This window comes from Pundamilia nyererei, unplaced genomic scaffold, assembly GCF_000239375.1.
Source record: "Pundamilia nyererei isolate P.nyererei 1_Seehausen unplaced genomic scaffold, PunNye1.0 scaffold00048, whole genome shotgun sequence".
Taxonomy (NCBI): Eukaryota; Metazoa; Chordata; class Actinopteri; order Cichliformes; family Cichlidae; genus Pundamilia; species Pundamilia nyererei.
The window spans coordinates 529479-545156 of NW_005187449.1; the positions used below are offsets into that span (position 1 = coordinate 529479).

The 15678-nt window shown below is 41.1% G+C and overlaps 1 protein-coding gene across 4 annotated transcripts in view; it reads right to left on the reverse strand.

The window, feature by feature from the left end:
- The window catches only part of myt1la (myelin transcription factor 1-like, a), an 84815-nt gene that overhangs the window by 27827 nt on the left and 41310 nt on the right, over window positions 1-15678 (reverse strand). For 3 of the 4 annotated variants that reach the window (XM_013910782.1, XM_013910783.1, XM_013910781.1), the window contains exons 6-10: window positions 13752-14251; window positions 10358-10988; window positions 8469-8890; window positions 6512-6646; window positions 2535-2625 (exon numbers count right to left, since the gene is read on the reverse strand). In XM_013910782.1, coding sequence (XP_013766236.1) covers window positions 2535-2625; window positions 6512-6646; window positions 8469-8890; window positions 10358-10988; window positions 13752-14251 — 1779 coding nt within the window. The remainder of the gene's footprint in view (window positions 1-2534; window positions 2626-6511; window positions 6647-8468; window positions 8891-10357; window positions 10989-13751; window positions 14252-15678) is intronic. The other variant, XM_013910784.1, reaches the window with a different exon arrangement.

Here is a 15678-nt window from a genome sequence, read left to right on the forward strand (position 1 = left end):
TGCATATATGTGCTGCCTGCACTTCATGCTCTGCTCTGCCTGTTAAACAGCTGAACTGCTGATGTGATGCAGGTTCTCCTTCTCCAGTCCCTTCTCCACAATTCCACCTAAACGGGAATACATTACAACATTTTGCATGATGTTGAAAGAAAATGTGACCTTTTTTGTGCCAGAGTTGAGTTAACACCAAAACTGATTTTGCAAACTGTTCTTGTTTAGAGGAAAACTCCCACAGTGGCAGGTAAAACACAGAAACACTATTTATGATTTCACATTCTACGATGATTTTGAGCACTTATTTATATTTCTGCAGTTTTAAGGACAAAGCAATACCCAACCAGAAGCATCCAGAAATGAGAACTGAAACCACCACGTCAAAAAGCTGCAGTTCCCCTAATGGCCACTTGAGGTTGCCCCCCAAAATTATTTCAATCCCCACAACCTCCCATGTTAAAATGTCCATGTTTACAGCCAGCTACAAAAACTGGGTTTGTTCTTTCTAGCAGTTTTCTCCCTTTAAATCAACTCTACAAAGTTCGAATCTTTTAATGTTTTTTTTACACTTAAAGTTTTGTCTTATTCTGGTTGTTTCTGCTCTGAGCGACAGGTAAGGACTCGCTCAACTGGACCTCGTGATGATGGTTGTGCTATTAGTGCTTTCTGAAGCATTTATAACACATGACAAACAATATAACCCACTAACAATTAAATAATAAGAAACACTTCAAAAAGTTTGTGAGAGACTTTCTTTAATTGTAATAGTCTGCAACTGAAGATATCTGTGTCTCCACCTTTGGATGCACCTGATCAAGTCTGGAGTAATACTGAAAACTCCTGGTCAACAATATCATCATCATCATCATCATCATCATCATCATAACAGTAACCAAATGTAATCAAATGTAAATTCTGCTTTACTAAATTTCCTGCATTATATTAAAATAAATAAAAAAATATTAAATTCTATATTCAGGTTTCTAAAATGGGCGAAAAAACCCTAAGCCAGGAATTTGCTATACTTATAAATACAATTTATTATAGCCCTTTGCTTTCTGACTGTAGCATCAAGACCAAGAATGTGCTCATTTCGTTATTTTGATTTGTAATTCATTCATTTTTATGTGTTTCATTTACTTTTTTCTACATTTTGGGCATACATGTTGCAAACAGAGTTAATAATCTGTTTAGGAGGTATAATTCTGGACTGTACTGTACTAAAGTACTTATGTACTTTCTTCCATTCTTTATAAATAAAGTTGTTAATATTAAAGTCTAGAAGAAGAATTATAAGGACTCTGAGGACCAAGCTAGCAAATAACAAAGTCTCAGTTCAATTTTATTTATATAGCACCAAACAGTCAACAACAGCAATCCAACAGCTTGAAAGAGTCAGTAAAGCCCCAGATTAGCACTTTATAAACAAGTGGGTGATGTCACAGGAGCTCTGTCCTTCTTTTATATACAGTCTACAAGTGAAATTGAGCAGCAGTTTTTAATGCTGGACTTTTAACACATTTTTATTTTTCAAAACCTGAAATACTTATTTATAACTTGAGTTTCACTTGCACTCAGGCATTTAGGACTTTGATACTTCCATCCATCTGTTAGCTACATCTTCTTACCCTGTAGTGTGTTGTGTGGGTGGTGGAGCCAAACTCAGCTTATACTAGGAGAGGGGTGGGGTGACCCAGTCAATCAGAGAGCTATTTTTAATAACCACACAGACAACCAATCAGACTCACATTCACGCCTAGGGGTGATTTAGAGTTACCAGTCATCATAACTTCCAAGTTTTTGGACTATGTGAACCACACAGAGGGAACACTGAAGTTTACTTACATAGATTATGTTATCTATACTTTTTTCCTTCATACTGAGAAGTAAAGTTGCACATACTTGTGTTTTTATTCATTTACATACTTACTTTTTATAAGCAACAAACACTTCTGCAGAGGCAATTTAGTGTTGTGACTATTATTTAACTTATGCTGTGGTTAGACTTTGATTCTTAGTTTCCAGTATTTCTGTTAGGGTTTAGCTAACAGCAGGGGTCCATGACCAAACCCCCTGTAGCGATTAATGATGCCCAGTCTGTGGACTTGTTCAGAAATGCTGGTCAAATGCTGATAAAACCAATGTTTCTATAAGTGTGTGGTGTATGGGGCACAGAAATGTAATGTAAAAATTTATGTTTTTAACTTTCCACAGAATTAAGGCCCTTCATATCATACCATTAACTATAAGTTACCAGTTCCTACTTAAATCCCTGTTTCTTCGTAAATGCTTCTTACATATTGCACACTAACAAATGATAATAATAAACAAAAATAAAAATGAGTAATACTTCATGTTATGAGTTTGCAGAATCCTTTCAGCCAAAGCAAACATATCAGAGTTTATGGAGTACAGGACCTAAGCATCAGCAAGTAGTTTGACTGGAGATGTGCTCCTGAAACCACACACACACTGACGATATCTGTACGATGGAGGTGTGGATCAGCTGATAGCGGCCCGGCGAAAGGCCACTCACTCACCTGCGATGCGAGTTCCTGTTGCTATTGACATGACCCCGTCCAGAGCAGCCAGGAGTAGGGCACTTTAAAACATTTTCATACATGGCAAGGACTTTGACAGAGAGGAAAAGGTGAGAAAGACAGCCAGGGTTAGGAGCAGACAGGAGAGTTAACGGGTGTTCAGCTCGACGGTTAGGCATGCACAGATTACAGCTGCACGACTGATGTGACAGTGGGCAAGAATTTCACAAAACGGGCATGAACGCTAAGACAAAGTGCGTCAACAGCAGGAAGTTGCCAGTTCTCCTCTTTGTTTCCCTTGTAGCCACCTCAGATTCAGCTGTGCTTCATGTTTTGCATCGGTTTAAGAAACATGCCTCCTCATGGGGCTTATTTTGTCACAAAAATCATTAACGATTAAGGTAAATGTGCTGTGTTTTTTGCCTTTTTCCCCACGAACTTTCCTCTAAACTGCTCTCCGTTTGTAGTTATGATTGCCCCAAGTATTCCCTTCCTACTGAGGAAACACAGCTCTCATTTGCCTTTTGATCACTGCGGTCATGTCATGAAATTTCATGAGATGAGACTGTACTGGATGCAGTAGTTCGTCATGCACTGTTAAGGATGGCTGATGACTCCGCAGGAGGAAGAGGAATGTGTCTGGTAATAAATGAAGGTTTAAAATTCTGTTTCAGATCGTTTCTTTCAAATATGTATAATCTTCATATACAGTTTAAGTTTCTAGATATTGAAAAGCCCAGCAAGCTTTTACCTGTATGTCTGAATATCTTTCTGTATTGTCCATGCAGGTATTTCTTTTTGTCATTTTTACCTTATTGCATACAGAAGATAAGCTCTATGTAAAAAAGGATGTGAAGTCTCATTTGGAAGGCTGAATGTTTTTGCTGCCAATACATTTTTCTTTTTGTTTTATATACCAGACTGACTTACAACTCGAAAAATAGGCAGGATGATAAAGCGGGGCATGGTTTACAGAAGGGCTCACTTGTGATTGACAGATCAAATACGGTCCTCTCTCACCATGCCTGGTCTCAAAACAACACGATGCTAAAAGCCAAAATGTTCAGCGCAAGACTTCTGAACAGGCCTCGTTCACAGAGGACAAGAGACTGCTTGGCAACCACCTGGCAACCACCGTTCGCTAGGGACAAATGAGTATTCTGATTGGCTCAGTCGCTGTCAGTGGTTCCTGCTAGTCACTGTGAAATTGACTGCTGAGACCCAGTCATGCAGGCCTCGAAAATGTGTATTCCCCTATGACAAGTGGCTGGTCAAGATAGCTGGATGTTGCTGGGTGAATATTATTATTATATATTATATATTATTCATTTTTCTTTCCTTAGAGGTATATAGTGCCATACTGAAAACCTCCTTCTGATTGCTAATTTATCTGCAAGCCTTCCCCAACTAATCGCTAAATGTTGGGAAATTGTAAACAAAAAAACAAAAAAAAAGAAAACAAAAACAAACTGTGATTAAAACTGGAAACAGAGAAAATTCACCTTCAGAGTAAAAGTTGCACATTGTGAAATGTGTTGATTTCAGCAGTAAGACATGAAATGGTCTTTGTCTCCAGTTTGCATCACACATTTTTGAGTTTCAGTTTCAGTTTTGAGTGTTTGCAGACTTGCCATCTTTCATTCAAACTGTGGGTGAATGTGGTACTCTGCAAATAGCCAAAGCAAGAAGGTTTTTGGTGCAGCACCTTCTTTGCATCCTTTTCACTTTGCTACAGCCAGCAAACTCCAGCATCCACTTCCCAAAAAGCTTTGGGAATATCTTTTTTTTCCTCCTAGTGACCGTTAGGTACTAGAGGGTCACTGACCGGTCTCTGGGCATGCATGACTGACGACTAACAAACTGCTGATGTCTTATCGATCTTTTGTACAGTCTATGTGTTCAATTGTTCCACCAGGGTGAATGAAGCCTCATCTAAACTAATGTAATGTTTTACCTGTGAGTTCAGTGAGCATGCTTCAAGCAGGCTTAGATGGTTGGAAGTAATTTCATGTAGGTCTTTTTTTGAGGTTTTTTAGTCAGCAGGTTGATCAAACTGATTCTTCATGCTGTTCACGTTACAACAGCGACACAGAAATCAAAACAAGACTTCAGGCAGACGCGATGAGGAGAATGAAAAGAAAGTAAAGCAGTTCACAAAATTGAACCAAAAAAAGAAAAATAATACTATTTCTGGTGCCACAGTAAACATGAGTATGAACAGAAGCAGCTTTGTGTCCACAACAGCACTACAGTATGTTTGCTTTAGATAATTAAGATACTTTAGTAGAGGCTTTCTAACAGACAGAAGTGAAATTATATATATATATATATATATATATATATAAACATTTAAAGCGCAGTTGGTTTTGAAACTCAAAACCCTTGATAAAGTTTGGCAGCAATCAAGGTCTACCTTCTCAGTTGATCAAACATGTGTTAAACAAGCTCATTCGCGCATGATGATTAGACAAGACGTTCACAAGTTCTCGTGATCATAACAAAGTTAAAACCAGATTATCTAGCACGTCCAACACGACAGAACACAAATGCAGACTCATGCAGGACAGATGCATGATGGTGAACAGCCAACACTGCCAGCACGGTCCAACTTTAACTGTGATACAATCCATCTAACAAGTCATTTGAAGTCAGCATTTATTCCTTAAATCTCCTCAAATTGGAAGTAAACAAAAACAGTTCTGACCAGTAAATTATTTCCATTTGGTCCCAAAGACAAATTTTGGGGGTAGATGTCTGATGTGAAATGTTTTTTGTGCTCTCAGTCTTATATAACTCTCAGAGGCAGAAATGATCTGACTGCATGAGTAAAACCTCAAAGTGCGCAGCTAAATAAACACGATTCAGCTCACTCGTTAATGTAACACAACAGAAAAAAGAGGTTTGTGACACTGAAGTGCAGCTCCCTTTATCGCCAACTTTGTAGTCATATCAAGCATCAAACAAACTAGAACTCATTATCCATGTTGTATTACAAATATGTGGCAGTGAATAGCAGACGCAGAGAATCTTTTTACTTCTTTTTAACTAAATTTAAGATTTAGACTCATTGGATTTCTTTCTTTCCATGTTGGCTTTTCAGAATTTTTGTCACCATTTCTTTTCATTACAAGTTATTATGGGATAACCGTTGGTCACTGTTGACGCCTCAGTGGTTCATTTTAGACTAGAAAAATATTGTAACTACATCTTAACACAGAAGGATGACAAATTACAGATTTATGTAGTGCTTACATGTGGTTATTTATACATTTATACACATTAATTTAGAAATACTACAGAATATTTATTCATTAATAACTGTGTTTATTATTCTGGAGAACCCTTTTCTGCAGATAGCTTGTGTTTAGTGAATCTTATTGTCTACGGTTACCGGAGTTGCTGACCTCGCCTGTCATCATGTGTGTAGTTCATCCTCTTATGAGCCAAAGTGTGACTAATATCATCAGATTAATTACTTGGGACTCCATTGTATGTTAAGACACCTCTCTGGAAAACGGTGAGATGTCTTTGTGAAGTTGAAAAGAAGTCCAACTGCCTTAAAGTCCAGGTTTAAGACCACTGTGGCCTGGATGATGAGCATCTACACAGACATTTAAGGTTATGACGATATTTCAGTGCTTCTGATGTAGCCAAGAATGTTTTGATCAGTGATTTGATCATTTTTCAGGATTTTAAGGAAAACCTTCTTTTTATAGAGCAGAACATTAAAAACGTAAAAGTACCTTTTATTATTCAGGCCACGGTTTGGAGATTCAGCAAACGTGTCCTTGTCATCTGATGTTTTACTCAACCAATAAGGTGATTCCTGCCTCCAGAGCGCTTTGAGAAATGTCTGCACATATAAAACCGCCACCCCCACCAAAAGACTGAAATACCGCTCTGGGTGAAATGACTTGTCAGAGTGCTACTGAGTTTGTGTTGTCAATGCAGCACAACATGCAAGCAGAGGGACCTACTCTCAGGTGGGACACGATCTTTGTGGGGACACCCAGAAAGGCTGCGGTGATGCGGGTACAGCCCCGTCACATGACCGGTTCCGTCACAGCCTGGAGTCGGACACTTGCTCTCCTTCTTCTCTCCCCTGGAAGAGTCTGTGAAGACAAGGGGCAGCGAAAATTAGACGGAGGTGGAGTTGAGTCAACAGGTAATCGGCGTCCAAGTGTCGGAGCAGTTTTTGGCCATGAAAGGACTGAACACGGACCGTATATGGCTCATGGATTTGGCCAGTAGCCTGGTTCTTAAAAACCACCCACAACTCAGATTTGTTTAGCAAGGCAAACACTGTAGGTGTGATATTGGATCCACTGATGGCTGCTTCATTTGGTTCAAGAAACAATTGATCAATCAGAGCTTATCATGCCGAATTAAGCATCATCCTCCTACATAGATAACTCATTACCTCAGCTAGCAAGCACGGATGAGATTCACTTGGGTGTGCATGCTGCAAATCACTGACTAAGTCAGGACAAACAGAACAAAATAGGCCCCCTCCCAACAAGAAACCACAATATCAGGCTGAATAGGTGAAGCTGTCCTTGCACAGATGCAGACATCATAATAAAAGCCTTCCTTTGGACTAATAACAGCTTCTTATGGGTTAACATAGACTCTCTGTGCTAATCAAACAGTCTGAAGCCCATCTGAGGCTGTAGTGAGGACGATAACCGCACAGTGCCGACTCCCTACCAGTGGTAGTGGGGTTGTATATGAGTGGATTTGGAGAAATAGGCCGCAGATAGCGTCCCACAGATGAGATTTGCTCTTCTAACGGGCCGTGCAGATTGCCATTACTCATGCCTGACAAGCTGGCCGTCTGATGTTCCCACACCGGCCTATTTTAACAACATAAGCTGCTGTCAGTGGAAAACCATGCATCTGCAAAATAAAAAAAAACCCAAATTGTGTATAGCCCTGAATGCAGAAAATGAGTGCCCATTACCTCGTCTGCAGCCATGTACAACATTTCTGAAATAACACAGCCGGATTTTAACCAAGCCCAGAGGTCAGAAAACTCATTCAGTCCAGCAGTGTCCGTAAAAATGCTCAAATCAGGGAGGAAAAGACATTAAAGTTACTTTTATGTATTATTTTTTTCCTGCTGCAGCACTAATAGCCCCTGGCTGCTGCTGTACTGAGGGTTTCAATAAGTCAGACAGACAAGATAAACTCCCTCTCTGCTGACCCGGGGTCAACATTTTTGAGTTAAATATGGCTATGGTTAAATATGATGTGAAAAGGTGATGGGAAACTGGCAGAATTTAAAGAGAAGCATGATTATTTGACAACTTTGTGAATATAGTAATAGGTTAGAAGAAGCAGGAATGCAAGCAATATCTATTTCTCAGACAGGAGCTACAAAGTGCTTACACACATACACGGCATATAAGCTTACTGTAGGACAAAGAGCAAAACAGCAGTTTTACAAAAGTAAAAGAGGAAACATGGAAGTAAAACCACTACATAATGAATCCTGTTCATCACCATCACATATAAACTTTACTGCTGAATTAAAGGCACATTTCTTTTAGGAAGTTTATTTTGATCAGATGCAGCGTGATCGTGTCGAGCTACAGAGGGCTGACTGAACTAAATTCATTTCTCAGTGTCCAGGCTTTTGTGGTAAAAATAGTCCTGGCATGAAAAACCAGATGCAGGACCGTGTGAATGAAGAAAAGACTCCTCGTGGACATGAAGGAACGTTTCCAATTTAAACATGTTACACAACATCTTACACTGGAAGTCGAAACAGCAATGACGCCTAAAAGATCCTTAAGTTGGCTCCAAACTACTTAACAGACCTGACACATGGAACATGGAAAATCAACATATGCTACAGTATAATTTTCCAAGTTTGCAGAGTGTAGATCGATAATAACACAGACAGGGTCAGTGTGTGGGTTTTTCCTTGCCTACCTTTAGGGTAGTACGCCCTCTTCAACCCATCCTGCTGCATCCTGGACCTGCGCTCCTCTGCAGCGCTACTCAGCCTTGGGCTGTGCTCGCCGTGGCCGCGATGATGATGGTGGTGGTGATCCCGACGGGGCATCGCGTGCTCCGAGGCCATCCGGTCCCTCATGACCTTTGCCCTCTCCGATTCCAGTGCGATGGCCTTCTCCAGCAGCGACAGGTTTCCCTTGGCCATGTCGAAGGTCTCGTCCGAGCGGTCGGAGGCCACAGATGTGGTGTCCTCGTCGCCCTCCTGGCTGCAGCTGGTCGGGTAGCCTCGGGACGCCGGGCTCAGCTGCTCCTCCAGCTTCATTAAGTTCACCATGTCGGAGTAGCTGCGCTCCAGAGACCGGGGCTCGTCTTGTGCACCCTGCTGGCAGCTGTCATACCTGAATGTTTGAAGTCAAGATGCGAATATGTGGAAAGGTTATCAAAAGGATGTTTTATATTTCCTAACTTATTCAACTAAATGAACTTGAATGAAGGGTCACAATTTTGCCAGTTCAGCTGTATTCTACAAAAAAGTTTATTACAGTTTTGATTTATTAAAAAAACTTTCTGAAATAATTTAGGAACTGTTGTTGTTGGAGCTACCTTGAAGTTTAAGAAGCAAGGCTACCTATACAATGTATGCTCAACAGTCAAAGTAAAAAATGTTATCAAATATTAAAAAGGATAAAGTTATGTTTTAAAAGTAGATCCTGCAACCTTACAAATGAAACCTGTAATTGAATGTTTAATAATTATAAAAATGTAATACTTAATAGGTTTGTGAAAGTACATTTTCACATTTAAAAAGGACTAATATAAAGATAAATCAAAGGTCTTCTGACCGCGCCCACAAAAAACTGATTAAGATGTCTGACCTCCCCTTCAAGGCTGTCTCTTTGTGCACCTCTGGACCATGCAGAGCATTATATTCAGAACGAGCACCTGCAGATGCACGTTTCATACTTCACTGTCTGACTTCTGTATCACCTTGAGTTTTATTTTGCGGATCATCATTATAAATGAGAGCCGGTGTGAGGCTATAGCTCAGAATGCAAACAGCGATTTTCATTCTTCAGTATAGCACAGTCTGAAATTTTGGAGGAGTAGTGCTTTAGTTTGCTTTATCCTACACACCCAAAACCCAAGCTACCCACAAGCTCCCTGTGGTTTGTCCTTTGCATCATAATGGAATTAAACTTAAAAGTTCGCATTTGGAGTCAGTGGAGGACAAGCAGCATGACAGCTGCAAGGGCAAAGAATTAAAGGAATACAGGAAGAGATCCAGAAATGCACAGGAGGACAGCCTTCAAGGGGGAGACAGGCCAAACTGAAAACAAAACATTTTTTCCATTGCACTGTTTATGCAAATCCTCACACTTCATGCATTACTGATAGTAAATGGTTAATAAACTGGTTCTTTTATGGCGTTTTTCTACTGTGAGCACTCAGAGCACTTTATGCAACTTGCCTCATTCACCCAGTGATGGAAGCACTTTTATCTATGCTTTCTTTGCTAGTGATATCTCTGTCCCGCCATTCATGAACAGAAACACGCATCAGAAGGACTACAAGTTTTAGTTTGCCGTTGGCTATGGAAGAAAAGAAGAGTGCCCTCTACCCTTTCCATGCGTGCATGCTTGCATAAGAACTACTGCGTTACTGCTGTATTAAGTACCATCAGTACCATCTATGTAGTTTTGAAAAGCTACCTACTATGTTTTTCCTCGTTTACTTGTAGATGCTCATGTTAAACATGACCAAAGGTTTCAATAATGAGGTCAACATATTTCAAAGGCAGACAGAGGTAATGTGCATATTATTTTAATCTTAAAATCATATCTGTGAACTCTTAAGAGATTATCTACCTGTTCAGGTGGTGCACCCCCTGGTGGTCTGCTGGATTTTGGAGTTGGTGGTGGAGAACGTGGTGGACAGGACGATCAGACGGCTGAGTCTCACTCAGCTTCCGGGCCAGATCAAAGCACTGATTCCTCAGACACTCTAGGCTACTGAGACACACCTCCTCCTCGCTCTCCTCAGTCTGACCCCTGACTCCCATGCCGGGCCGCCCGTTTGTATGGCTGCCGTCGTTCACCATGGTGTCTTCGGGGTAGCCGTCTTCAGGCAGCATGGCGCCGTGACCCTGCGCCAGAAGCTTCAGGGAGTCCACCGTCTCCCTGACCACGTCGCTGTCCAAGTCCACGCTCAGCTCACCCTTCCTCTCGCCCTGCTCGCTGCCGTCGTCCTCTTCGTCATCGTCGTCTTCCCCGGCGCTGTTGGAGGAGTTGCTGTTCATCTCGGACTCGGTCATGGCCTGGTAGGCAGCATCCTCAGCGATCTTGCCAAGGTTGAGAAGTGACTTGGCAACCAGCTCGTCGTAGTTCTCGTACTCCTCTCCGGTCCCGTTACCGGCGCTGATGGTACAGCTGTTGTTGTTGTTGTCGTCCTTCTGAATTGGAATGAGCTTTGATTGTCCACCGGGTTTGTAGTGGTTCTCTGCAATCAGGAAAGCAAGAAACAAATCCCTTTGTCTTGATACTGTTCAGGAATCTCACAATGCAGCCAAGAAACGTGTCCCGCAATAACCCACGCTATACGCAACATAAACAGCAGGTAATTTGTGAAAAATGTGAGGGAAAGTGATTTGTTTTGCAGGTAACACAACTATCAGTCCATTTATAGAATCAAAATCCTGCAGATGAAGTGGAAATGAAACCCTTATCCTCTAATCATGTCAGCAGTGCTGATGAACTCTTTTTTTTCCCCTGTTATATTCTCGCCTGTATTATCTTCATCCCTCCCAATTATGATCCACTGTTTACTCACAAAAAACATACAACCCAGAGCGGTGCGCGGCAGTGTCGCTCTCTCCGATAAGCCTCGCTGTTGATTTTGGGGACAGAGGCGGCGAATGAGAGCAGAGAAATTGAAAAGGGAGGCGTGTGAGGTGCTCCGATTCAGGAGCCATAAATATCCTCAGGAGGAGAAACCGAGGCAGAGCACATGTGACACGTCCGCCGAGACGAGGAGGCAAACGAGGAGGGGAGGGAGGGAGTTAATAACTCAGCAGAGCTCCTCTCCCATTTATTCGTGAGGCACTGTCAGAAGCGATTGAGGACACGGGGGGTGTTTGGGGGGAGAAAAGGAAGCGAGGTGGGAGGGAGAGCGCAGAGCATCTGGTCTACCAAACCCTCCTCAGCAGCACTCATCACTTAGTCTTCTCCTTCTGCAAACCGCATGCAAAAGTGGACATCAGCGCGACACAGAACAAGACCTGAATATCTGCGACATTGCTGCGTTTATCCATCTGTTAATTCGACAGCTTTTTGGCATCTTTACGTGTTGTAGGTTGGAAAAGTTCCACGAATCTGCACAAACACGGTGGCCCCGTCACGGATCGAGCTGCAGTGCTCGCAGAATATCTGGCACACAACACTGAAGGCATGTCCCGGCCAGAAGCACCGGTTTCATGAAAAGTGCAACAACAACAAATGTTTACAGCATTTGTTTAGCAAGCCCATGTGTTCTTTCTGTTGCTTTGTTCTAAGCTTAGTTATAATGTTGAGCCTGTCTTTTCCTTCCATGTGCTCTCTGGGTTTTTCTACCTTTTTTTTTAACTTACTTCCTGTTTTATTTTAAAGGGTCTCCTTCTTTGCTTTCTCCTTTGTTCCTTCTCCTATAATCATTATAATCTTGACTTCACCTGTGTCTTACTGTCTTTCACTCCCCTGTATGTGTCTTTAGTCTGCAGCTTGTCAGTCTTTGTCTACTCGACATCTGAATCAGTTCTTGCAGTTTTTGATTAATACAAAAGGTTGCTCTTCCCCTAACTGAAAATTTTTATTCTTTTGTCTTTTAATTTCTTTTATCTGCATTGTCTCGTTTTGCTTATTTTACCCCAAGGCCTTTTGTATGCTATGTAAAGCAATTTGAATTCCCCTGTTGTTGAAATGTGCTATACTGATAAACCATGCATCAGCAGTGGTTCAGTTATTCACTACAGTACTTTTTCATTTAACCACCTGCCACTCCACCTTGATTTTCAGTTCACTTTATGAATTTAACTGCTAGCATGCCACTGTTGTACATTCCTTTTTTAAAAATGACTCAAGAATTTGATTATTCTCCAACCCTATTTCCAAAGGTGTAAGGACGAAGTGTTAAAATAAAGAGAGAAAGTCGTGATTTGAAAATCATTTAAGTCCTATATTTAATTGAAAAGAGCACAAGGACAACCCATCAGCTGTTGAATGTGAAAAAGTTCACAGCGTTTTTACAAATATAAACTCATTTTGTCATTTTGAAACAGGCAATGTGTTTTATAGAGGTTGGAACAAAGGACTGGAAAAGCTGTGTAATACTAAAATCCTTTTAGTATTACACAGGATTTTTGAGTTTGGGATTTTGAATTCTTTTTGTGTTTTTATGATCAGTTTGGTTCTTGACTTTCATGTATTTTTGAATTTTTATTTGTATTTGAGTTTAACTATTCCTCAAGGTTTGATTTCTCTCTTTTACTAGTCTCGACAGTTTCCTAGGTGTTATTTATAATTTGTGGATTTTGTACGTTTTCTGTGTGTTAGGTGTTTGTGTTAGTTATAGACTTTCTCCTTGAGTATTCTTCTCTCCTCCTCTGTGTCTTCCCACTTCTCTGATTACCCTTAGAGTCTATATAGACATGTCTACACTCTGTTGGTTGTCTGTTTGTTCCGTGATCTAGTCTTTGTCCACATTTGCTATTCATGGATTTAAGCCTGTGGACTTTTGTGGACTTTTGCATTCAACCTAAAAAAATTCACTTTTAGTTATTTTAACTGTGTCCTGTATTGTGTCCTGTATTATTACCTGAAATTTTAACAAATTCTCTAGAATTTTGGAAATTTTATCACATATTGTACTCAAGGCTTTTAAAAGATTCAGAGGATCAAAAATCACTGTGTGGCAATGCTGTAGTTTTTGAATGGCCGTGACCTTCAGACCATTTGGCAGTTAGGCAGTCTCGACCTGTCACTAAATGGAAACATTTGGCAGATTGTGAAATGAAAAACACAACAATGAAGGCCTCAAACTGATGAACAGCTGAAGTCATACATTAGGCTACGTGGCTGCTGAAACAATAAACTCTTCTTCCTGATTGGAGCTCCAGATCCTGAAAAGCAACTCGTTTAATCTGCATGAACCAAAGCAAAACTATGACGTGGCTCGTGTCCTTCATCTTTTTCTCATCCAAGCAACTAAAGTAACAAACCGCACACTCACCCTGTTGACGACGCTGCTCTTCCTCTTCCTCTTCTTCCTCGTCTTCCTCTCCCTCATCATCTTGCTCCTCCTCGTCATAGCCGTCTTCCTCCTCTTCCTCATCCATCCCATCTTCCTCTTCCTCCACCTGCTCACCCTCCATTGCTGTATCTGTTCTCTCCACCTCTATCTCCTCTTCTTCCTCTTCCTCCTCCTCTTCTTCTCCCTGCTCCTCGTTGTCCTCCGAGAACTCGTCTTCCACCTCGCCATCTTCTTCTTCTTCTTCTTCATCTCCTTCCCTCTCCCCTTCATCCTCCTCCTCGTCCTCTTCAACTACCTCCCCTTGCTCCTTCCCCTCCTGCCCCACCTCCATGGCTTCGTTCCCATAGCTGCCATAGCTGCCAGCATCCTCCTCCAACTCACCCGGGCAGGAGGTGAGGAAGGGCCTCCTCTTGGCAGCCGGTTCCAGCGGTTGTTTTTCCAGAGCCTTCCTCTTCTTGGCCAGCGGGCAGCCGTAGATGCTGAGATGGGACAGAGGGCACACACATGATCAGTATCCATCTTTGCTCTCCTATTTACTCTTTGATCGTTTGCCCTTTTGCTGCAAACTGCAACAGATTCAGAGGATAAATAAGTTTAAAAACAGCCAAATCTGACAAACACATTTGATCCTGCTGAGCCAGAACACATACCGGCACTTAGCCATAATCAGCTCAGTTTGGCCAGAGAGAGCGCTCGTATTTGGCCTCTCATACCAATGAAGCAGGTAAACTTCCAAATTTACCATGAAATATGAATCCAGAAGAGTAATACCGATCATACTGTAAATGAAGGGGACGGGGTGCAGGAGGCAGGTGTGTTATTTATAATTAATACCACCTGATTTCCTCTTAGAGAAATTTAAGAGTAATTCTCAACGTTCTTGTTTGTGCCTCTTGCCTTTTTGTCAGAAGCGTTTGTTTTACAAGTATGACCTCTGTCTGACTTAAAGACAGTTTAACTGTACACATAAGATGTGTACAAGTATAACAGGCAAAACTATATTTATGTGCTTCCTCAAAATCAAAAGCTTTTGACCATATTAATTATTGTAAATTATTGACTAAGTTACAAGAGCACGGGCTCATATCTGGAAAGGATGTTAAATATTACTGGTATCCTTATCAAACTCTGTAAGTCCAGGGTGGCAGGAGTAAAAAGCAGGGTTTGAAAAGGTGGGACCTTGTTCTGTTCAGTTGGTATGATGAACTTTCTAAAACATTAAAGAAGCAGAACAGTGAATGTATGAATGCAGAGAGCATTATTAATCATATGATGCATGCTGATCATTTGTCTCCTTATAGTGGCAGCTGCAGCAGATGCTCAAGTTGTGGATGTCGACGTGTGATACTGAGTTCAAATCTAAGCGTCCCGTAATATTGATCGCTTTGACCACATTGTTCCCTCATTCTGTTTCAATATCAAGTTTTAAATGTGGTAACTAAAGTCAGATATTAAAGTCACATGATCAGGAATGTTCTGTTATATATGTGTAGCATATAGCTTGATGCACAAGCTTCAAAGATGGGCAAGTGCAACTCAGATACCTGTGATGAGTAATGTTCCTACCTTTCACACTGTGCTGAGAAACTTTAGGTATAAATTTATGTCTCAATTAATTCCTTTTTATAATGTGCTTCTAAACAAAACAGAAACATTCCTCTAGCATCTCAAAAAAACAGGAACCACTGCTTACTTGTGCTGTTGTTACTGATGTTGCTGTTTTGTCTTTTGGATTGAAATTGATTATACGTAGGGCTGGGCTATATCATACCGTTCACGGTAATACCGCTGTAATTTTGGGCAACGATGGGAAAATGAAATATCACGATAGAATATGGGTAAAACGTGCATGTGCAGTGCCTTTGTTTACATACACACATGGCGGCGATGCAGAATGAGAAGGGCG